The sequence below is a fragment of the Halichoeres trimaculatus genome, unplaced genomic scaffold, assembly GCF_033239565.1.
Source record: "Halichoeres trimaculatus isolate MK-OKI-2021-1 unplaced genomic scaffold, fHalTri1.1 fHalTri1_scaffold_12, whole genome shotgun sequence".
NCBI classification, from domain to species: domain Eukaryota; kingdom Metazoa; phylum Chordata; class Actinopteri; order Labriformes; family Labridae; genus Halichoeres; species Halichoeres trimaculatus.
The window spans coordinates 14,328,146-14,350,653 of record NW_027437190.1 but is presented as its reverse complement, the minus strand read 5'-3'; the positions used below and the strand labels follow the sequence as shown (position 1 = coordinate 14,350,653).

The window sequence follows — 22,508 nt, the reverse complement described above, 5'->3', positions numbered from 1 at the left end:
GTGTGTCTTTTTGAGAGGTTACTGCAGTGATTTTAATCAGCTTTGGCAAACAGTGCTATCTAGTGGTATTAGATTGAATATCTCACTCTGTGTTGTCCTCCATAATGACCCACAATGGAGGACACTATCAAAGGAACATGATTACAAGATGGGGGAGGGCTGCAGCTTCCCCTGGAGATTTGTTCACCCCTTTCTGTCCTTTACAACATTTAAAGGCACCCTGGGATCTTTACATTCAGGAAAAAAGTGGAAAAGGTATCTACCATTAGCTCAGAAAGAGGGGTGTTTGGTATGGTGCTTGCAGAGGGCCTTATTTAGTTTGCAGAGCAACACATTGAGGTGGTTTCCGGAGGAAGTCAAAAATACTGTCTTGTTTATGTTCCTTTTTGAAGTCAAACGAAGATATCACGTTTTTTTTTTATGATTACATAGAAACCCCAAGTGATGAGGTTGTAAACATGTCATTAAAGCTCCTGTGAAGAGTTTTTAACTGTAATGAATTTACTTAAAATATTTTTTCTTCTCAGTTACCAAAAGAGTCAAAAACAAAGCAAAGAAAATAACGGAGAATTTATAGTTTCTATATATTTTAATGCCTGTAAATGCTGCCGCAGGGTAGGTGCCATATGAGGCAGTTACAGCACATTTCATTTCCCAAAGCAACGATTCACCATGAGTGATTTTTCCCTGTTAGAAGAGAAACAGTATGAAATACTTTGTCAGAAAATACTACTCGATACATATATAGGACCAGATCAAAGTCACCACTTTATCCACAGGAGGCGCCAAAACCAACCCAAAGCTTCCCACAGGAGCTTTAAGTGCACAAATACGACTCAAACAGCAATATAGGTTTGGTTCATACTGATCATTTTATTTAGTGTATTTACAAACAAGCACATGCAGGAGGTGGACAGTGACTGACACTACTGGGGCACTGAACTTTATGCAATAGTAAGACGGGGGATGTCTACAGGCTACATGACACCAGAGAGAGGGGGGAGGAAGAAGAGGGGGACAAGAGGAAGGTACGGGACTTATTGTTACACTTACACACGTAGGTGAAAGTGCAGGATGTGCAGACACACAGATGTGCACACACTTATCTCTGCTTTCACTGCCACTCGCGCTGCCATGTGCACGTTCATACTCACACACACACACACACACACACACACACACATACATACATAATGAACCCAGATAGATAGAGAGACACTAGATGGGTCAGATAGAGCTATTCCTTCAGAGACCTCATGATCAATAAATAGTACAGCCAATAAATTAAATGCATTTAGACTAAAACATCACTTTAAAAACAGAAACAAACAGAAATAATACATTTCAATCAGTCCACTGATATTGTGTCTTTATTTGGACAATGAGTAAATATCTAGAACTATCCATTTGATGGCTTTTTGATATGATCAGAAGTTACTTAATATGAGCACTGTTTTTAAGGAATGCTACCAGACAGTAATGCCATTGTGACTGTGATGTCATGCTACATGGCATCCACGCAATAACACAGAAAGAAGTGAGCTTTTCTGACTGGTCTTGACAGAGTCAAACAGAAGTCTTTTAGCATCTGCCTTAAACTCATGCTCTGGAAAATCAACCTTTTAGCAACTTTTTGGGGATTTCAGATGTCAGCTTGCAGTGAAACATGTAACCAAAGCTGTAACCGAAAAAACAAAAACAGACTTTATGTTGTATATAAAACAATATGCATAGTCATAAATACATAATATAGAGAATAACAAACTGATATATGACAGAAAGTGATGGGTTTCTTATGAGCAACGTTGAAATCAACATATCACTTTACATCACAACCACTTGTACAACCACTATCATTAATATCAATGACTATGATGAGCAAACATGGCGAGGGAGATAAATACAAAAGCTGTGGTACAAGGTGAAGACCAGCCACCAAACCTACAGACTTTACAGAAGCATTCATGGATTACAAACATTAGGGTTTTTTTAATCACTGCATTTAATTTAAGGTCAGGTGGTTTGCTAGAGAGCTGAGAGGATTGTTGTTAAGTTTTTTACTCCAACACATGCCGCCCCTTTATGGTTATGGTCAAAGTTGAGAGGTTAGCTACAGATTGCTGTTGTCTGATGTTATCTTCTATAACAGAGTTGGTTACACTGATAAATTTCTCATTCATCGCATTCATGGCACATTACTATGCTTCAAGGTATGAGGCTAAATCTAATCATTTTTAAGATGCAGAGATAATGGCGATACGTAAAGCACACATGAGGGAAGATACTGGATTTCATACTTAAAACAAACACATTTACCTTTTTTTTCTTTTGCATGTATGACAACCACTTCATTTTCAGTTACATATGTAAAGATAAAGAAGTAATCCATTTGTTTTCATCATATCCCTCCCTCAGGCTGCTTGTTGTGTTTCACAACCTGTTCACTCTTCTTCATCTATCTTTCTATCTATCTTGGTAATATCAATCTCAATTTATATACTTATATATTTATATAGATTTTTATGTATATTTTTACAGTCAAATATAGTAGCAGAAACATGTCAAACACACGTGAACCAGGCGATAAAGGTGAGAGGTCAACAGGGGTGAAAGGTCAATAGAACACGGATCTACACAGCTACAATTCACTACATAACTACGCAGTATGCAACAGGAGCTATAGCCCAGTTCTCCAACATGCCTTCTCCACCCCACAACCTGCGAGCCACAAGCCCCTACAGCCGAGAGAGGAGATATTAAAGCGGCTACTTCCAGGCTGTCGCCTCCTCACAACAGGCAGCCGCTGATCTGACAGCACTTGAATCTGCTAGTGGTTGATTACATGGAGTGTACAGAGTTATCCCCCTGTGATCATTTTCAGATCAGTGGCTGACAGGGAAGGCAGAAATTGAGGGAAAAGGACGTTTTAAAAGGGATACTTCACTCTGAGATCAAAGGTCTTCCAGTGTGAAATGATTGGAGTTTGACTTGAGTCATTATTTCACACCATCTGCTGCATTCCTGCTGTTAAAACCCATTAGTTTAATGCTACCAAACTGGATGAATCGTGATGAGAGGAAAAGCTCCCATATGTTCGTACAGGGAGAAGGGCTGCAGACTGCTCCTGATGCTCATAAAGTGGAGCAGATGGCGTTTGTACTCAAGTCAAACCCAAACCAAGATAGTGTGAAATATCCCTTTAAGGGTAACTGAGCCTCACCATCACCTCTCAACTCACTTTATATATGTATATATATATATTTATTTATTTCTCTTTATTGTCTGAGTGCAGCAGTTTTGGTGCTGAAGTTACATGATGAGGGAGGTGTAGCCGATAGCTACCAGCCCCTCTTTGTCTCCCTGACGACAGCGGATCCAGTCTTGGTCGACTCCTCCTAACACCACCAGTTCCTCCCCTTTGCAGAAGCTGAGCTCTGAACCTGTTCCAGAGTGGTCACACAGCGTTCGCACTGACCTGAGGACACACAACAACACAGTCCTGTTCAGCCAAAGCCTACAGTTCCCTTATCCACACACCAGCCAGCCACAAGCAATGACATCATTCCTGACAAACGATGAAGGCAAATCTTTGATGAGTCACATCGCAGGATTGTTCAAAGTCAAGCTAGTGAGTCACCAGACGTCGTTCTTCAAAAACAAAAAAACAAGAGCTGGAGCGCATCCGAAACCCATGTGTGCTCTTTGAGGGGAAAGAGAACATGTCAGAAAAGAGAAGAGACGACACCCTGAAGAGAGCTGAAATATGTTTAGTCAATCTGTATGAAAGGAGAGTTTCATTTTCAAGCTTCAGCCTAGAATTGGACTCTTTATGTGAAGCCCCTACCACTGATTGAACCATTCAGTGTTAGATCCTGCTTTTCCAACAGACGATGCTTATTTCTGAAAATAAAAGCTAAACGTGACTTCCTGATACATTTCATCTTAACTAGGGATTACCTGTTGAGCCAAAAACCTACTGTCATATCTAGGGAGTGATTGGTGCACTCCACTTTTAAACAAGTCCTCGTGCAGTTTCAGCTGCATTTTGTTGATTTAAAGCCAAATCATCCAATTACGACCCCACCTCTCTCAGCAGAAAACTGTGATTAACTTCTGGGGTTTGGGCCACAAATAAATCTTGCATGCTGCAGAGAAATTAAAACTCTGGCTGCAATCTCCCTGGCAACACCAGAGGATTTTTGAAAAACAAAACATACTTCTTACACCAACTTTTGAATGTGTAGCCCTTTCGCTACCTATTTTCCAGGGTTAACTTAAAGCACTATTTGAATTGTTGGTTCGCTCATGGTTTTCTTTCTACAGTCAGGCTGAAGGTCCAGTTAACTAGTTTTAACTAGTTGTTTTTATATACTTGTTGCTAAATGCTTTCAGTTTTCTCTATAAACATATATATATATATATATATATATATATATATATATATATATATATATATATATATACTTTTATGCAGACCAATGTGTCCTTATCAACATAAAAGACACAAAGAAGTAAAAATTTAAATATACACCAGAGTGCCAGCAGGGGCGTAGCTACAATTACGTAAACACTGGCTGTTGCCTGGGGCCCCAAGATTCCCAGGGGCCCCAAAAGCATTTCTTAAAAAAAACTGATTTATGAAGTTCTCTTCAATTGAAGGCATTTCCTTTTTTCTAAATCTTACTTCACATGCTTCAAAATACATCAAAAGGTTTAATCTTTAATGACCTTTTTGGGTACTCCCCCTCCCTTCTTATTCAATGGGCTATTCCATGTTACAACAGATCTGACAATTTGATTCAGGAAGAAAGTGGTAAAAAACACCTTTATATCATTTTTTTCTTGTTTCCAACCAAGTCGGAAATAAAAACAATATTGCTCTGAGATCTGAGATAAACATATAAGACTACTAGGATTTTAAGGACTTTATGTAGCCCAGGAATCAGGATAATTTTCTCAAAATCAAGCATTTTGAGTTCGTGATAAACATTATTGTATAAAAATCTCTTTTTTTTTTTATACATAACTCACTGGACAGGGGGTCAAATAAAAATACATTAAATTTAAAATAATAGTACCAAAAAGTATGGTAACTGTAAATATCACCTCTTCAGTAGATTTTTTTTCCAGTTTTATGTTGTGTTTGATATTTACATATTTTTTCTTTACTAATTTATTTTTTTCAATATTTACCCGTTGTAATGATTTTCACTTCATACTTTCTTGTTCGTTACTGTTACTCTGTAAATTCCCCACTGTGGGACAAATAAGCTCTCAATTGGTCATAAAAGATTTCAAATCCAGGACAAAGTGGACTCAATTATGTATTCACTTTTTTCAAAAACAGAACTTGAGGAAATGCATTTAGTTGCGTTGAGTTACCATGTACAAGATTTGCACTGTCTCATGCCTTGATTCTGGGAAAGAGACAGTGGACCCAGGGAAGGCCAGTCTAGCTCTGAGGAAGATGAGTTACAAGGACATGGGGGGGCCCCATTGACTGGGTTTGCCTTGGGCCTCCAAATGACTAAATACGCCCCTGAGTGCCAGAAAACACAAAAATAAAAAGCTACATGTTTCCTGTCGTATTTGATTAAAACACTAGGAGATGTTTGTTCCAATGTTTCCCAAAAAATGACTGAAACCTCAATGTGAGTTGAGTGAGCTCTCTTACACTGAGTCAATAATCAACACGTACAATTATTCATAAATGCTCTCAGCATGGCATGAAATGTGGGGACATTATTAGAAACAATCAAAGCTTTCACTCCTTGTGAGTGATTTCAAAACAATCAAAAAAAAAAAGTGAACAAATTGTGTCTTTTAAAATTTAGAAACTGTTACCCAAGGTTTCAAGGTTGATCAATAAACTATTCATGATTTTTATAAACAGGCTTTAAAAATGTTACAACACTAAATCTCTGTTATGAGATTCAGATATGAAATGACAGAAATGTGATTGATTTATCTCTCCTAAACCACTCTACTGCATCTCCACAGATAAAAAGGAAAAACACCACCACCACAGCCTTGTGTCTGTTGTACCTGAGTGGTCTGGGTTTGTCCTTCACCTCCGGTGCATCAGTGTCTTTCTCTGGCTCTGGTTCATTCTCCCCCTGCAGCTCTGCGGCCCTCCTCAAGATTGGAGTGGAGTTGCTGCTCACCATTCGTGTCAGTGCAGTTACACCAGGAGCCAGCCACTGGGAGGGACGCCTGCGGAGAGGACAGAAAAAACACACTTTCTTCAATTTCTCTATCATGCCTGACAGATTTCAAGTAATTCACTCCTTTTTGTTGTTTTTATTTGATCAAAATTGTATAACGAGCAGAAGATGAAGTGTTACATTTGCTGGCTAACCTGGTTGGTGGTGTGTGTACCGGTGGGCTGTGGGGGCTTTTAGAGGCCCCAAAGAGCCGCCCCAGACCCCATGGAACCTGAGTGCCACTGCCGACAGGAGCAAAGTCGCTCCCTGTCTGCATATGCAGACCTGGCAGATCCGTGTTCGCCTCCTCTTTTTTCAGGCTCAGCTCGGCCAGGTTCCTGCTCAGTCTGCCTCCCAAACGCATCACAGCTCCCCATCCCTGCTGGATCACCTGTTATTCAAAGACAGTGTCAGGCCTGAGAGATGAAACAACATATCAGAGGAAACAGACTGGCCGTCAAACAAATGTTAGCACCTGTCCTGCCTGCTGAGCCAGACTCTCCTCATCATCATCAGGTGGAGGCAATGCACCAATCTCTTTCTCCTGCACCCACATCAGCTGAGGACTTGTCTGCATAAGAGAGGCCGTAGCCTTGACGGGTGTGGTGCTGCTCTGTGTTGACTTCCCTGATGCCTCACTCTTTGGATTAACCAGTGGTGACGGTTTTTCTTTGGTGGCCTCATGCTCTGGGCTTCCGAAGTCGACCTCTGACAGGGTTTCAATATACCTGCAGCCTGTGGATTTGGGCTGTGAGCTCTGGGCTGATCCAGCATCCTGAATGGGTGGACTGGGGATATGTGGACGGTGACTGTCTGACTCTAGATGGTGGTGCTGGAAGAGGAGGTCGAGGTTGAAAGTGAGCAGGCTGAGAGGCTGCAGCACGAGGAGCAGCTCCTCAAACAGAGGCTGGCAGGCAGTCAGCGACAGGCGCATGAAAGAGGTGGGGTGATAATATGTCTCCAACACATCTGAGAAGGAGAATATGTACAAGTGTGAGATATGAAAGTTGTAGACACAACTCCTGAGAAAAAGAGGTCAAATCAAAGAGGGAAACACTTACCACTGCAGGACTGAAGATGAGAGAGCCAGAAATCAAGATGCTTGATACTAAAAGGAATAAAAGAGGAGATGGTGAGAAAAAGAAGACATGAGCAGGAGGATTTCATTAAAAAAAGACTAGAAAAATTCTGATTTCTGCCCTTTTTCATGTTTACGGTTGGCATTTCAAGAAAATGATAGGACAGGATTTTTTCCTTTGTATTTTGATTCCTTTGGATTTTGTGTTGAGGAATGTAAAAACTCTTTAAAAGGATTTCTTTGTGCCAAAAAGGTGTTAAATTGGAGCACCAATTTCCACAAAAACTCTTTGTTCTGCCAGTCTTTCAGCATGCAGATCTTTTTGAACGCAGATACTTAAGTTATTTTGTGTGTTTTTATTACCTTGTTTAAGTCTTAAAGCTGCTATGAGGAGGATCTGTTTGGATTGCAGTGCACCAAGGTAAGGTATTTATTAGTACAGTTATATAGCCCTGTTTTTTGAAACGTGACAACAAGCAAACTTTGTAAGTTTTTAGTAAAGCAGCTATGTCCTGCCAGTCATCTACCAAGCAAAGCTAACGTAACCTCACTCTTCATTTTATTGATAGACTCTCAAGTTTGAACAGACCACTGCAGAATAACTGCTGACTGTGGGTTAGAATGAACATTATCACAAAAAGTTTAGCCCTTTTAGCCTTTAGCTTGGGCTGTATCACTCTTCAGTTTAGCTTTCTTCTTCTCTTCTGTCCTTTTTCTGTATGACAGTTAGGCTCCTGTGTCCACCATCACTACAAAATTAATCACAGAGATAGTTTGCAGCAGAAAAAAACAGATTTCTCTTTTCACTTCAAAACTTTGTCAGCCAGTGTGGTGTTGTCATATAGATGTGCAGGTCCTGTTTGACTCGATCTGGTAGCTACAAAGTAGCATTTCAAAATAACCTGTACTGGGGCTGATAATCTCATTTTAAAGTGTGGATTATGATTGGGCATGTATCTACAAAGGAGACTTTTTCATGATCACTTAAAAACTCCTCACAGCCTCTTTGAGGTTTTCAATCAGTGAGTCACACCTAATAAAACGGTATCTTTCACAGAAATCAAATGCAATTCAAAGTGTTTTCACAGTGGTTTCAATAAAAAAGAATATTCTGGCAAAATATTCAAACGTACTGGTTTCCAAGACATAAACTTGACTATTTTATTCTGATTCTACAGGCTATGACTCTCTGATATCATTATGGGAGCGTGATCTGGAGGTGACGTTTGATCCTGCAGACTAGGACAAGATTTGCATCAGGGTTTTTCCTTAATGTTCCTCAATCTCTATTTATAAACAGAACTTTACATTTTTTTTTCACAAAATAAAACAGAGTTTAAGAAAAAATGAATAAATACAACTTGGTGACTAATCATAAAACAGTAATGTATTTAAACCTGGAGACGCACACTAAATGCAATAAAGGTAAAGAGTTAAACAACAAACAGAAATAGCCCCTAAACAAATATGTAAATAAATGAAAAGATAAAACATAAACAGTTGTGATAATTAAAAAAAATAAAATAAAAGTTTAAGATAAATAAAATTAATACAAATAGAAGTAAAATAAAAAGCTGCATTATATAAAAAAATGATGAGTTGAAGAGAAATAAGCCATTTACAGGTTTATATTCTCTGCACGTGTTGTATTTTTGTGTGTAACATTGAACCAAACTTACTTCAGGAGGCCAAACAGGAATGCGTTGAACCTGTGCTTGCTCTGCCTGAGCTGCGACAGCTCCCCAACTCGATCCTGAAGGTTGAACAAGGCTTGTGTTCTTGGACCTTGAAGTGCAGAGTGAGAAAAAGTAGGTTATGTATTTTTAAAGAGAGGGAGAGTGAGGGAAGAATCAATGGGAAAACTTAATGCTGTGAGCAAAAAAACTTGGCACTAATGAGTGGATCAATATCTGCATCCTATTGTTCACTTGATTCAGCATTTCAGACACTCAAATCAACAAGTATCGGCTTCAGTGTGGGAACATGACAGAGTCCAAGGTTTATCATTATCATCCAGGAGGGGAAATTACAAGGAAAAAATAGCCCAATATTAGATCTTTAGGATCTAATTTTCCTACCTTGCCGTGTGGAGGCCTGGACCAAGCTCCAAGCAGAGTTTGGCCTTCTGCCTGCAATCAGGTCACTCTGGTGAGGTTTCAAGCCATCAGTCAGCAAGCTGTGCAGGGCAGGGCAGAGGCACTGCAGCACCAGACGGCCCAGAGATGGATTTATAGTGCTGTCTCCTGATAAGGCCTGAGGGGTAACAAAAAAAAAAGGAAGGAGGGAAGAGAAAATGGGAGAGAGGGAGGAAGAAGACGTGCGGTAAGAGACAAAGACAGGGATGAATCAGAGAGCATGACTCGAAAGAGAGGAAGGAAAGAAAATAGGACAGAAATAAAGGTTTGAGAGAAACAGTGAGCAATGAGGGTCAGTATGACAGGATGAGAGATGATTTTGGAAAGGATGGGGAGGTGGATGTTAGTAGGATTTTTTAATACTACAAAACTTGGCTGTCTAGAAAGATGTTGCAGTACCTTGTTAACTGAGATGGACTAAGAAGGGAAGGGACAAAATATGTTGAGACAGAAGAGGAAGGAGTGATGAAAACCACTTTTTTAGATAACCAACAAATATAATACAGTATGACTATTCTACAAATACAAAAACTGAGTATCACAGAGAAATTGAGTTGTTTCTCTGTGTTCTACCATTCGAACTGCTGTCCAAAAGCAAAAGTTAAAATCTCAAGATGTGAGCTCAGATTTTAACTGGGACACGTAAGAGGGAGTAAATTACTCCCACTCTGGCCTCCCTCCACTGGCTGCCTGTCCATTTTAAGGTTATTTTATTTGTTTTTTGTAAATCTGTACATGGTTTGGCCCTGTCGTATCCTCACACTCCTGCTCAGTGCCTTAGGTCAGCTCATCTGCTGCTCCTCGAGGTACTGAGGTCAAAACCATGAGCTCAAAGAAGAGCTCAAAAATCGTGGAACGAGCTCCCCCTCCACATAAGACAAGTCCACTCTCTGTCCGATTTTAAAAAACGTCTCAAAACACAATTTTGTTACTTGGCTTTTAACCCAGCTTGAGACTCTGCTCATGTTTTAGTATTTTAAGGACTGTCTTTAGTTTTTATTCATTGTTTTTTTAGTGTTCTTAAAGTGTTTTCAAGCATCAATCAATGACTGATCAATCCACCTTTTGTTTTATTGATTTACTTAAGGAGGCTGTGAGGAGTTTCAAAGTGATCTGGCAAAAGTCTCCCTTCTAGATACTTGCCTAATTGTGATCCACACTTTAAAATGAGATTATCAGCACCAGTTTTACAGGTTACAGGTTATTTCAGGATGCTACTTCTCGGCTTCTTGATTGGGTCGAGCAGGACCAGAAGTCTCACCACGTCCGCAGACGTATTTCTCTCTGCTGAAAATTATTTCTGTGATTAATTTTGTAGTAATGGTGGACACAGGAGCCTAAGTGTCAGACAGAAAAAGGGCACAAGAAACCTAAACGGGAGAGTGATACAGCCCGAGCTAAAGGCTAACGCACAAGCTAAACTGTTTGTGATAATGTTTATCCCAACCCACAGTCAGCAGTTATTCTGCAGTGGTCTGTTCAAACATGAAAGTCTATCAATAAAATGAAGAGTGAGGTTAAGTTAGCTCTGCTTGGTAGATGACTGGTAGGACATGATAAGGATTTACTAACGTTACACATTACGGACATGTCTCACAGCATCAGGCTGTCAGTAGCACTACATATGGACGGCGACTTAACTACTGCACTAATTGACAGTTTGCTTGTTGTCATGTTTCAAACAACAGTGCTATGTAACTCTGATACTGATACCTTACCTCGTCACATTGTATCAGGTAAAAGTTGTATTGAAAAAAAAAAAAAAAGTTTTGATTCGGTCTCCATTTAATTCCAAAACAAACACACATCTTTACGACAGTGTGTGTGAGACTCCAGATCCTCCTTTAAAACAGATCCTCCTCACAGCATCTTTAATATGCCTGGATCATCTTATATGTACAGCATTTTGTTTCAGCTGTGGTTGTTTTTAAAGTGCTTTATAAATAAAGTTGAGTTGAGATGAAGGCTTACCAAACATACAATCAAGACACAACAGGACTAAATTCAGCAGTGACTGACCTTCTGAACGACAGTCCGGGAAGAACTGAACTGGGCCAAGATGGCTTCCACTGCCACACTGACCGCGCTGACCAGAGCTGGAGGGAAGAACAATAATCTACTGTCACTGACTGTGACAGCTACAAATATCAGGACCAACAAACAGTGTACCAGGGGAAACTCAAACCTTTCTTCTCCTGCAGGAACAGAGAGGACAGGCCCACACCTCTCATAGGATGCTTCACATCTTCGCCCATCCAGGAAGTCCCTGTCCTCGGTACGGAGCCAGCGAATGAGACACTGCGAACAGCTGACAGCAACAGCAAAAGGGAAATTATTGGAAAACTGTTTCAAAACAGAAATTCAAGAGAGGCAATATCAATCTCCACAGACAGTTACACTTTAAATAAAATATTTGGGTTATTAGTAAGAGCAATTAAGCAATGAGAAGCTTCGGAGTAGGCAGTTAGAAGCAGATGGTACAACTGACAACAAACAGAGAGTAAGGACATCATGTGAACATTTGTTTACTGTGACCAGCTTTCAACATCTGGATCTGTGAAGACAACTTTCTGTATGCAGCAGGGATAAACAGGATCCCATGCATTACTGTTGACTCACACTGAAATGCACAAATACACTCATACATACTTAAACAAGCGGAAAAATACACAGGAGGAGCTGAGGAGCTATGGAGGGGAAGCTAACACATCAGTCAGGTGAAAAAACAAACACGAAAAAGTGCAGAGTGATGTTTGTTTATACAGATTTATATAATGTAGTTATATAAATACAGAGAGTCCTACAGTTAACAGAAAGCAATGAACTTCTGCCGCTTTGGATGTTTCCTCCGTGTTACACAAAGTTGATAACTCAAATCAAAACCTTCACATTACAACATCATCAACAAGCATCTTTGGTTTTGCCTGGCATGAAGTGCATGCATCTATTTTAACGTTTCATGCAAAAACAAAAAAAAACAGTGACTGACACAGAGATAGACAGACAGACAGACAGATAAAGGAAGACAAAGAGGAAAAGAGTGATGAGAGTGACTGGAGACACCCTCTGACAGCAGCAGCTGTTACCCGTCTGTAGGCCTCTTGCAGATTTGAAAGCACTCTGTAGATAAGTCGTATCAGGTTACCTGCAGAGAGCTGACTCCTGATACATAAATCATCTACAGTTACACCGTTCTTTCAAATCTGCAAAGCAGCCGGGTTGGAAAGGTGACCAAAGCATGAGGGCCACTGTACTCAGAGCAGAGAACAAAGACAGACAGAAAGAAGTACGTGCAAGCAAAATGACAGAATAGAGAAAGTGTGAAATGTATGGAGAGAGAAGACAGAGAGAGAAATCTTACTCGCCACGCGTGACTGCGGAGGAGCCTGGTAGAGTTTTGGGGGTAGGGGGGGCGCCCTGGGTGGGATAGGAGGGTAGAGGTTTGGATAGTAGAGGGGAGCAGCAAGAGCAGGCAAGGTGTGTGAGCGCGGGAAAAGCGGGGAGCTGAGGCTGGAGCCTGCAGAGCCTGGAGGGGGCGCTCCAGAGCGCAGAGGAGGGGAGAGGGCTCCAATGGGGGAGAGGCGAGGTGGTGCACCCCTGTGCAGGGGGCAGTTTTTAGGGTGGTACAGGTAGTATGTGGGGAGAGGAGGAAGCTCTTTACACGTCCTGTCCTTGTCTATATGTGAGAGTGTCTGTTTTTCTGAAAACAGTGAATCCACGGCACTGATGCTGTTTGCGTGTGTCGTCATGACATCGATGTTCTTGTATGGGGTGGTGCAACCTGGGGCGTCCCCTGCACTCATAACATTTGTTTCTGACTTAGCGTGTATGTCTGATTCACTGCAGTACAGAGAGTCCAAATTACAGAAGGAGTCAGACTCAAAGTCCTTGTGCATGCTAAAGAAATCCTCATCATCACAAGGAGAGTCTACACCAAAATCAGCCAGGGATTCATAGTTAAACCCAGAGCCTACATCAGTGCTGGAATCATCTCTGTGGACACAGGCTGAGCCGTCAGCCACAGCCTGGTGTGTATTGCAGTGTTTGTCTGATGACTCCCTGCCTGCATGGCTATTGGGTCTTGGATCTGCAAAGGGCTGGGAGTTACAGAAGCCGGGACGAAAGGGAGGGAGGGCAGCGTGGAGGAAGTAGGGTTGGGAGGAGGATTGTGCAAGACATAGAGGGGGGGAGGAAACTGCTTATTGAAAAGGGGGAGAAGAGATTAAAAATTTAGGGGGCAGGAGTCCCAGGGCAAAGGGAAGGAGCACAAGCAAAGAAATATGAGGAAGAAAAGTGGACCAACAGTGGAGACAACAAAATGGGATGGAAAGTTGAGAAAAGTAAGGAAGAGTAAAAGAAAAATAATGTGGCAACAAAATGGGAAGGAGAGAGAGATGCAGAAAATGTTAGAGTCTGTCGAGAGAAAATGCACATTCATGAATGAATTCCATCATCATGTCATATCATGCAGCAATGCATCATTTAAACAAGTCAAACAGCTGATTGACAGTTATACAGACAGTGTATGAGGATCAATGGAGTTGATTTATGGAGAGCAATAACCAAAGTCTTTTATTTGGGAGGGTCTGACACCACAGGAAATGATGCCGCTGCAATAGAAGCGTAAACGTTCAGCAGTCATCGCTGCACGGCTTAAATTATTATTCTGTCAATCAGCCACTCATTCACCAGTGACTCCGTAATTAAAACGCCACCATCAATCCAGGAGACTAATTATATTAGGATCTGAGTTTTCATAATGGAATCTGGTTTTACTTTAATTTTAAACTCACCCTAATATCTATGAATACAGAGTATGAGAACACTGAGTGCCAGTCTCACTGGTGTGTGTACATTGTTGCAGTGCATGCCTTCATCACCTCTGGATCACCTTCTCTCTTTCTCTTTCTCTTTCCCTTTCCCTCTCTTCGTCTTTCAATCCTCTGTCTTTGCTCTGAACCTCTCTCTACCTCCCTCCCCTCTCCACCAGCACAGCATACAGTATAATGCTGAGTCAGTCAACAGATACAGGGAGATACAGACTTCCTGCTCAGTCTATCTCTGTGAAGACTAGGACACTGTGAAGGCTCTTTACATCACACTCATTTATCTGCGACTGACTGACAAACTCTGGGCTACAAAAGGAGCTAAACGCAACCATACCTTTGTTAGACTTGTGCTGTCTTTGAACAGGAACCAACACATGATACTTCCTATTTTTCTGAAGCAAGCTCTCAGCAATTGGTTCATTTACTAAGATCCACCCCTTGGGCTCTTAAAGGTGTACACACCTTTTTTTGGCTTGTTTCCCTCAGCACATGATCAACTTGTTATTTATTTTAGTTAAAGAACTAGAGTGGAAACACACAGCCATGTAATAATTTGAAAGTATCTGACACATATTTAAGACACAAAACTTTCATCTGAGAATTGATTCTGAGTTATTTCAGTCAATAACACTTGGATTTAGAAACTTTCATTTTATGTTTAAGTTATAAAATCCCTTACAGCTCCTCTTTTGTGACTTTATAAACTGTTTCTAATGTGTGCCATAGGAGTCAGGTAAAACACTTTAATTTTTTGCATTTGTCACTCACTGACTTAGATATCAAAATGACAAAAATTATCTTCTTTAAAAAAAAAAAATAATAATAATTTATCTTTTTTTGTTACTAATTATAAAACACATTTTTTTATTTCTAGGCACTTTTAATTAATTTTGTGCTTTATTCTGAAAACTTTACTGATTTTTACTAAGTTTTCTTAGTCTTTTAAAGGGCTATTGGCTGCATTTGTATGTGTGTTTAAAAAAATTAAGTTTAATAAAATTGAAAAGTTTGTTGAAATCTTAAAAAAAAAAAAGTTTTGTTCTTTTAAGTATTTAGATTTAACCTTTACCCTTCTGTTAACAGACAGTGATTTAATCCTAAATGTCCATGAAACATACTGCAGCACTGCTGTAACTTGATCTTAGTTATCTGTGCTGCTTGAGGGAGCACGGGTGGAGGGTACAGGAGAGAGAGGACAGACAGATGGAGCAAAGCATTTACATATCCCACTTTGATGTAGACTACAACCAGTAAAAAGGGAGAAAAAGAAAAAGAAGCTATTCGAGGACACACAAATAGAAGGAAGTAAGAAAGTAGAGGAGGCTAAAATGAGGGAAGGAAGAAGGTTGTGAGCTCAGTGGGCACTCCATTATCTCCCTCCCGTTGGTTTGAAGAGTGGATGAATAATTGAATAAGGCAGTTATGACATCACACTCTGAAAACCAGAGCAGGAAAGTTCCCAACCTCCTATTTCTCCTCATATTACCCTCACTCCCTTCACTTTCATTCTCCTTCCATCTTCCTACTGTTACTCATGCTCAAACTCCAGCTTCCACTGTCTTGTTCGCTTCTCTCGCCTGTTTATCCCCCGTCGTAATTTATCTATCATATCATGCATCATCCCTGTGTGACTCACGCTCAGCCCACATCTCTTTGCTCTCGTTCCATACATCATCCGTATAAATGAGTCAACATTTCACCTCCCTTGGATTCTGTTTTTGTCTTTTCTACTGTCTGAGGCTTTTATTTGTGCATCCCTGAAAAATAACTTGATAAACACACTGTTGTTTTCTCCATCTGTTTATCTTTATGTCTGGACATCCTAGATTTGTTCTGTCATCCAAATTACACTAAGATGCTTTGACAAAGAGGTGTTACAATACCAAGATTTCAGTATCAGCCACCACCGAGTACCACCCTGATACTGAACAACTGTTGTTAGCTTGACCGCTAATAGCTGACATGAAGCTGCTAACTTTTACTAATATAATATTAAACCCTGAGCTAGCATGTTGTGTATTCCTGATAATTTCCCTCTTGGCTTTTCAGAGGCTATTTAGGCTGATACTAGATCACGTACTTGCCCAACACTTCACTTTAAGTGATATCAGGGGCAATTAATGCCTCATTTTTTTCCATTACATGTGTAAAAACACATATGCGTACACACAAAGACCCCGTCCCTATGTCTCCATAACCACCTGCCTCCTTTTTTATCAATGGCACCATCACAGAACTTCACACTCACCTGAAATTCTTGACTCCAAAGTCCTCCCTCCATCGGCTAGTCCTCTCACCTCCACCTCCTCTTCTTTCTTCTCCTCTTCCCCTTTCTTTTCCTCACTCCTAACTTCTTCACACTCCCACTCTCTGCCCATGGTCCACAGGCTGCTGTCACTGATGGAGCTGCCAATCTTCTGAGACGGACACAGCTCCAGTTGTCCCCCTTCCTTGTCCGCTCTCTGAAGCATCTCCTTCAGAGCGGCCATGGAGGTGAGGGCCGGTGGCGGCTGCATGAAGAGGGCCTGCGCCTGAGAGGTGTATTCCCACTGCAGGCCGTCGCCACCTTCCTTCTCCCTCCTCCACCTCAGGTTGTAGAGTATATCTGGATCTGGGGTGATGATTGTGGGGTCTGGATCTGGGTCAGTGATCACCTTCGTGGGAGGGGAGGCGCTCTTGTTACGGAAGCGCAGTTCTTTAAAAGTTGTGGTCTTGGGAGGAACCATGAGAGAAGAACCTGATGAACTTGGCTTCTTCAGAGCCTCTGTTTGAGCTTTCCTCATTTCCAAGGAGTGAGGCTGGGGAGGGCCTTCACATTCAGGGGTGAACGCTATGAGCCAATCATATTTCTCTGGTTGTGCAGAATTGGCAAGCAAGGTGCTGACTTTAAGGGGCGGTTGAGATGAAGGGATTGGAGGTAACGGGCGAGGAGGAGGGGGAGGAGGGGGTGAATCTGGAAATACAGTAGGATACTGGAACGACTCATAGTTCATACTCTTTGTTTTAGTTTCATGTGTATTGCTAAGATTGGTGCAGTAGTAATGGTCAGAGCTCAAACCGCTGCTCCTCTTCCTTCTCCTTGCCATCTCAGTGAAGGAGGTGGTTCTTTGTGTGTCCTTGATCTCCTCTTTCTTTCTGCCTTCTTCAGCTGCTCTTCCCTCTCTTTCTCTGCTGCTCCATGCCTCTCCAGCTGTCATCTCTGCATCACATTTCCTCTCTTCTTTTTGTTGGAACTCGTGTGACTCAACGGACCTGGAGGAGAAAACATGACCTCCTTCTCCCTCATCCTCCAACCCTCCAACACAAACTCCGAGCTCAGGGCTGAGTTTGAGGAGCTCTGCTTGGGTCAATCCAGCAAGCATCAGCAGCTTCCGAATCTCTACATCCAGAGCATGGAAGGACGGGGGAGGAGGCAGGGCAGGTGGAGGCGGTATGGCTGGGGGTGATGAGGAGGAAATTGAGATCACTGGTGGTGGCGGCAGAGGTGGGGGGCGTGTAGTAGGAGGAGGAAGCGAGAAGGGGGTCTTTTCTTGTTCAGCTTGAAGAGCAGCGAGTCGCTGTGCCTCCTTTCTGGCAAGGTGACGCTTCCGAGGAGGCGGGATGGGAGGAGTAGGGGTGGGGATAGCTGGAGGTGGAGAAGGAGTGGTATAAAGTGTGAGGTAAGGGACTGGCTTAGAGGTGGGGAGAGGGGGGATGGATGGTGGAGATGGTGGTAGGGGTTTCTCACACCTAAAAGTGGTAAACGTAGGAGAGGATGAGTTAGGGGAGAAGGTGGACATCGTAGGCGAGGTGGAGACAGCCATGGAGGTGGTGTCTCTGCTGATATTGATGTAAGTGTGGAGGTCAGAGTTAACGCTGGCGTGGCGCACAGGGGGTTTGGGAGGTCTAGGTGGTGGCTCAACTGGGGAAGGGGTGAGAGAATCTGGAGCGAGATGATCCTCACAATCTGACGGAGCTGTGAGGTCGACCCCTGCGTCCGAGAACTCCTGAGACTCACCCATCACTCCCCGGCTTTTATACAACTTCCAGGGAATGTCTATGTTTCCCATTTCATCCATGACATCTGAAAGATCCTGCTCTTCCAAATCTCCAAGATCAAACCCCTTCTCGTGGAGTCTGGCAATGTAGGTCAGTTTTACTTCCTTGTTCACCTTCTCCAGGCGATCCAGGTGATCCAGCCGATCCCTCAGAACATCCCAGTGTTGCTCACCCTCAAGATCCCATCGAGCAACTTGGATCACCTGGCTGAAGCGCTCCATTTTACCAAACTCTCCAACTGACTCAAGAAAGTCAAGCAGACCTAGTTTTGCAACCTCTGAATCGCCCTTTACACCTAGGTAGTCAGGAGACGGGGTGTCCAGGGCAGAGGGGTAACCCTCATCTGGGGAGCAAGGAGAATCTTGTTGATGTGACGTTAGGATGAAGGGGTTTTGGCTCAGAGGGAGGGATGGGGGTGAGCGAGAGGGGGGCTGGAAATCAAGAGCTTGTGGAAGAGATTGGTTTTTAGGAGACAGAGCGATGGATAAATCGTCTTGGTCGTGAGAGGAGCAGATGGAGGCGGATTGATCTGCGCAGTCGGACTCTAGATCAGAACAAGAGCTGATAGAAGTAGAGGAGGACGAGGTAGAGGAGGACAGCGAGAACTCCAGGAGGGAGGGGGGACAGTCACAGCATGATGGCACCAGGGTGTCATCATCATCATCATCGTCATCATCATTGTCGGCCTCGTCATCATCATCAATATCGATATCCCCGCTGCTCTCTTCCTCGTCATCTTCTTCCTCCACTTTAATGTGTCTCTTGTTGTTTAGATTGGTGCTTTCTTCTGTGTTTTTGCCTTCGCTTTCCAGACTGGCAGCAGGGCAGGCAGAGGGCTCCATCTTGGCGTTTGCTTCTGAAGGAAGCTGCAACTGCTCCTTGGCACCAGTCCCATCATGCCTCTGGGGCAATAATTGGGCTGGTGGAGGAGGTGGTAGCTGCAGTTGCTGTCTGATAGAGATGGTATTGTTGTTGTTGTGGTTATGGTTGAACATGCTGTTGTTATCCTGCGGAGAGCGTCCATCACAGCACAGACAGGGGAGGCTGGGCTCGTTGCAGTTTGGGTCTAGAGGAAGCATAGAGGGGAGCTGAGGAGGGGCTGCTGCCGGTGCAATTTTGGTTGCTGCAGATGCACGAGCGCTCTTAGGTTTGGGCTTAGCTGTTTTGGAGATAGTTGAACTTGCTTTTTGTGAGCCAAACCTGGATTGGCTTACTGGTGCTCGTGGCTGCACTCCCACCCTCGTCCTGGTGGAAGCAGTGGGGCCTTTTGCTGCCCTGCGAGGGGAGGACGCAGCGATTGTATTCATGTTTTTATCCTCCCTCTGTAAACCAGCGCCATGAGCCTTTGGTGCAGCTGAAGTGTTGGTCCGTCTGTTGACGTCGAAGCGTCGTGGCTTTGAAGGCTGGGAGGAGGACTGCATTTTGGGAACGGGACTTTTTAGGATGCTATGATATTTCTGTTGCTATAGAAACAATTCTTGCAAAGGCTGAAAAAATCCAATATTGTGACACGCCGTGACGGTCACATCTTGGCCTGGGTCCCAAGATCCTGGAACATCAAAGGAGACACACAGTGAATTACGACTACGAGCAAATTCTGCTCTTCAAAGTCTGTTTTCTTGCCCTACATGTGTCGCTTTAGGCTAAGTCTTTGAAGTTAAACTCATCATTTTGACTTTTTATTAAGTCTCACTTGCTTTTGGGTTTCTGTTTTATAATTATCATGGACCAAGTCCTGGGGGTAGATAGTAGGGATAAGAACACACAAACCATAGAGCTTAAAAAAACTTAAATAAAAAATGCTGAAATATGTCATCAGTTCCCAAATTGATAAACTGGTTTAGGTTATTTTTAATAATAATAATAATAATAATAATAATAATAATAATAATAATAATAATAATTGTATTATTATTATTGTTAAGATTTTTTGAAGTACAGTAAACTGAAGGTATTTAGGTGAAGACATCACCTTGGACTTGGGAAACACAGGTGATTTTCTGGCAAAAACAAAACAAAAACAAATAATTGGGACAGGGCTGGGGTCTTTCGAGGACAGCAGTCAAGTTTCGATTATGTCACTGCCCACTCTTTCTCAATTTTCTACTCAACCCACCATCCTGTCCTCTCAATACAGGCATAAAAGCCTCAAAATAATAATCCAAAAGATTTTTTTGATGAATCAATTTATAATAAACACACTCTGCCATTGGATCAGCCAAAGGACTGGCATAGAGAAGGAAATTGCAACACCACAAATTTCTGTGGCAGCATTTTCATTTAAATCACATTATTTAGAACCATCCAGACACCACAGAGACGTGTTAAAACATTAAATTATCATGAAGGCATCCTGCAGGTGTTGTCTTATCTGCTGTTTTATTTCCAGCATTGTTTTCAGACGTGCTATTTTTCTATTAAAATTCAAACACTCACCCACACAGATACCCACTGAAATGCTCCCTATGATAATAATTGTGAGCTAATTTCTAGCTAAATAACTGACACTCAGTATCTTATTTCTCAGTTTTCAGCCTCACTGAGCCCTGATATTCATGAGTTAACAGCAGTCAAGCTGTCTCCATCTATGCCACTCCATCCTTACAATCTGACAAGAGGCACCAACCATCTTCGTGAAAAGGAATGCCAGTCCAGAAAGACAGCACCTGGAGCAATCACTGAAATAACGCGGTTTTAACTGGGGCATGAAATAATCATGCAGCAGGACTAAGCTACAGTACCTTTTTAAACACAAACCGGGGGCTATTGCTCATATATTCCTCCACAGTGTCCTTCACATCACTGAGGGATAAAAAAAAACAGTTTGGTTTTAGTTAGCCTTAAACATTAATTCCGGACGCCTCCTTTAAAAAGATATATCCCAGGCTATCATATGAAATTTAACCCGTCCTGTGCACAGTGTATACCCCTGCACATATTGATCCCACAGAGCTGATGGAGACAGGGAGGATGGGAGGAGGAACAGGGAAGGAGGGGGTACCTCCACCGCATCGTCCCTATACACAGGCCCATCCGCCCTGACATAACTAAAATATCAATCACTGAACAGCGATGCAGACTGAAAGAGACGATAACAGTACATTTTGCGTCAAACGATTCCAAAAAATATCTCTGTAAATAGCGTGATTGTATGTTTCTTCATCTACGCAGCCTCCGTGTAAGATCAAACGGTTTGCTTGCCAGAGATCACACACACACACTGCACGTTCGTTTAAATCAAAAATATCTAATATCCATCACACGATAATTCACAGACTCGACTTACGATCAGATTGAGGTGAAGATGGATGAAGGTCTCCATCTCATCGGGCTCCCTCACATCCCAGTCCGAGTGAATGTGAACGTCTCTACGACGGTAACAGCCTCAGCATCTGTCTTCTCGCGCGAGCATCCAACAATACCCCGCTCCCCAACCCCAACCCTACAAAACCACACCCCTTGTTTGCCTGGTCCTTCAAAGCCAATTTAACTTTGACAAACATTTTCAGCCTCAAGTCACTCCACTGACAGGTTTTGATCCCTGAGGATAAAAAAAACATGACCATGACTGTATTTCATATAGGCCTACATATGTAGTAAATGTTTTGATTGTATCTCAGCTCAATATTGAGTGGTCTACTGAAACACTAATTTTTATCATTTTATTAAGCAGCATCATGATGTAATTTTATCTTTCTTACAATTCAATGTTTAAAAGGTCGACTACCCAAAGAAATGTTAATGAGTCATTTCTTGACTGTATTATTCATTTATTTAATTTCATCAGTTAATTAATTACTTAAAAAAATCTTCATTCAACAAGCATATGAAACCATGATACAATTATTCAGTGGTTGTCTTAGAGAACAGCAAAAAAAAGACTAATTTTTATTCTTATACAGTATGTATAATTGTGCCACTATTTACTGCTATTCTTGATAATAACAGGTTAAATATAAGTATCACATTTACTGGTTACATCTATGTTGACTATTTAAATCTGCTACAAATGATGTCATTATGCGGCTTCCCTCTGGAAAAGACTCTTTCTCTGCCACTGCTTTTGAAAAGTGCATTTTTAAGAAATCAGTAAATGTTCCTAATTTCAATGTATCAGAATTTTATGTCATCATATTTCTTGTTTTATCCAGGCAAATTTTGAAAACCCAAGGTATTTAGATTCCAAAAGTCTAATAACTTAAATTACAGAGCTGTGATTTGAAAT

The 22,508-nt window shown here is 41.9% G+C and overlaps 1 protein-coding gene across 2 annotated transcripts; it reads right to left on the bottom strand.

Moving 5' to 3' along the window:
- Window positions 1-837: 837 nt before the first annotated feature.
- On the bottom strand, window positions 838-21,707 carry rusc1 (RUN and SH3 domain containing 1). Of its 2 annotated transcripts, XM_074682923.1 has the most exons (12): window positions 21,570-21,707; window positions 16,494-19,832; window positions 12,778-13,611; window positions 11,602-11,724; window positions 11,436-11,512; window positions 9,360-9,534; window positions 8,961-9,066; window positions 7,265-7,311; window positions 6,679-7,172; window positions 6,359-6,594; window positions 6,046-6,213; window positions 838-3,475 (listed from the first exon to the last, which is right to left on the bottom strand). In XM_074682923.1, the coding sequence occupies exons 2-12, from the start codon at window positions 19,702-19,704 to the stop codon at window positions 3,310-3,312; spliced, it is 5,637 nt and encodes a 1,878-aa protein (XP_074539024.1). In that variant the 5' UTR covers window positions 19,705-19,832; window positions 21,570-21,707; the 3' UTR covers window positions 838-3,309. The 2 variants fall into 2 exon arrangements, with proteins under 2 accessions (XP_074539024.1, XP_074539025.1); XM_074682924.1 differs by lacking the exon at window positions 12,778-13,611.
- Window positions 21,708-22,508: the final 801 nt, after the last annotated feature.

Bases quoted from the DNA above. Each gene is read 5' to 3' on its own strand.
- rusc1 (XM_074682923.1), bottom strand. From the start codon at position 19,704: ATGCAGTCCTCCTCCCAGCCTTCAAAGCCACGACGCTTCGACGTCAAC. The intron at 11,513-11,601 runs GTTTGAGTTTCC...TCTTCCCTCCAG, and splicing joins GTTCCTGCAGGAGAAGAAAG to CTCTGGTCAGCGCGGTCAGT. The intron at 7,312-8,960 runs GTAAGTTTGGTT...TATTCCTTTTAG, and splicing joins TTCCTGTTTGGCCTCCTGAA to TATCAAGCATCTTGATTTCT.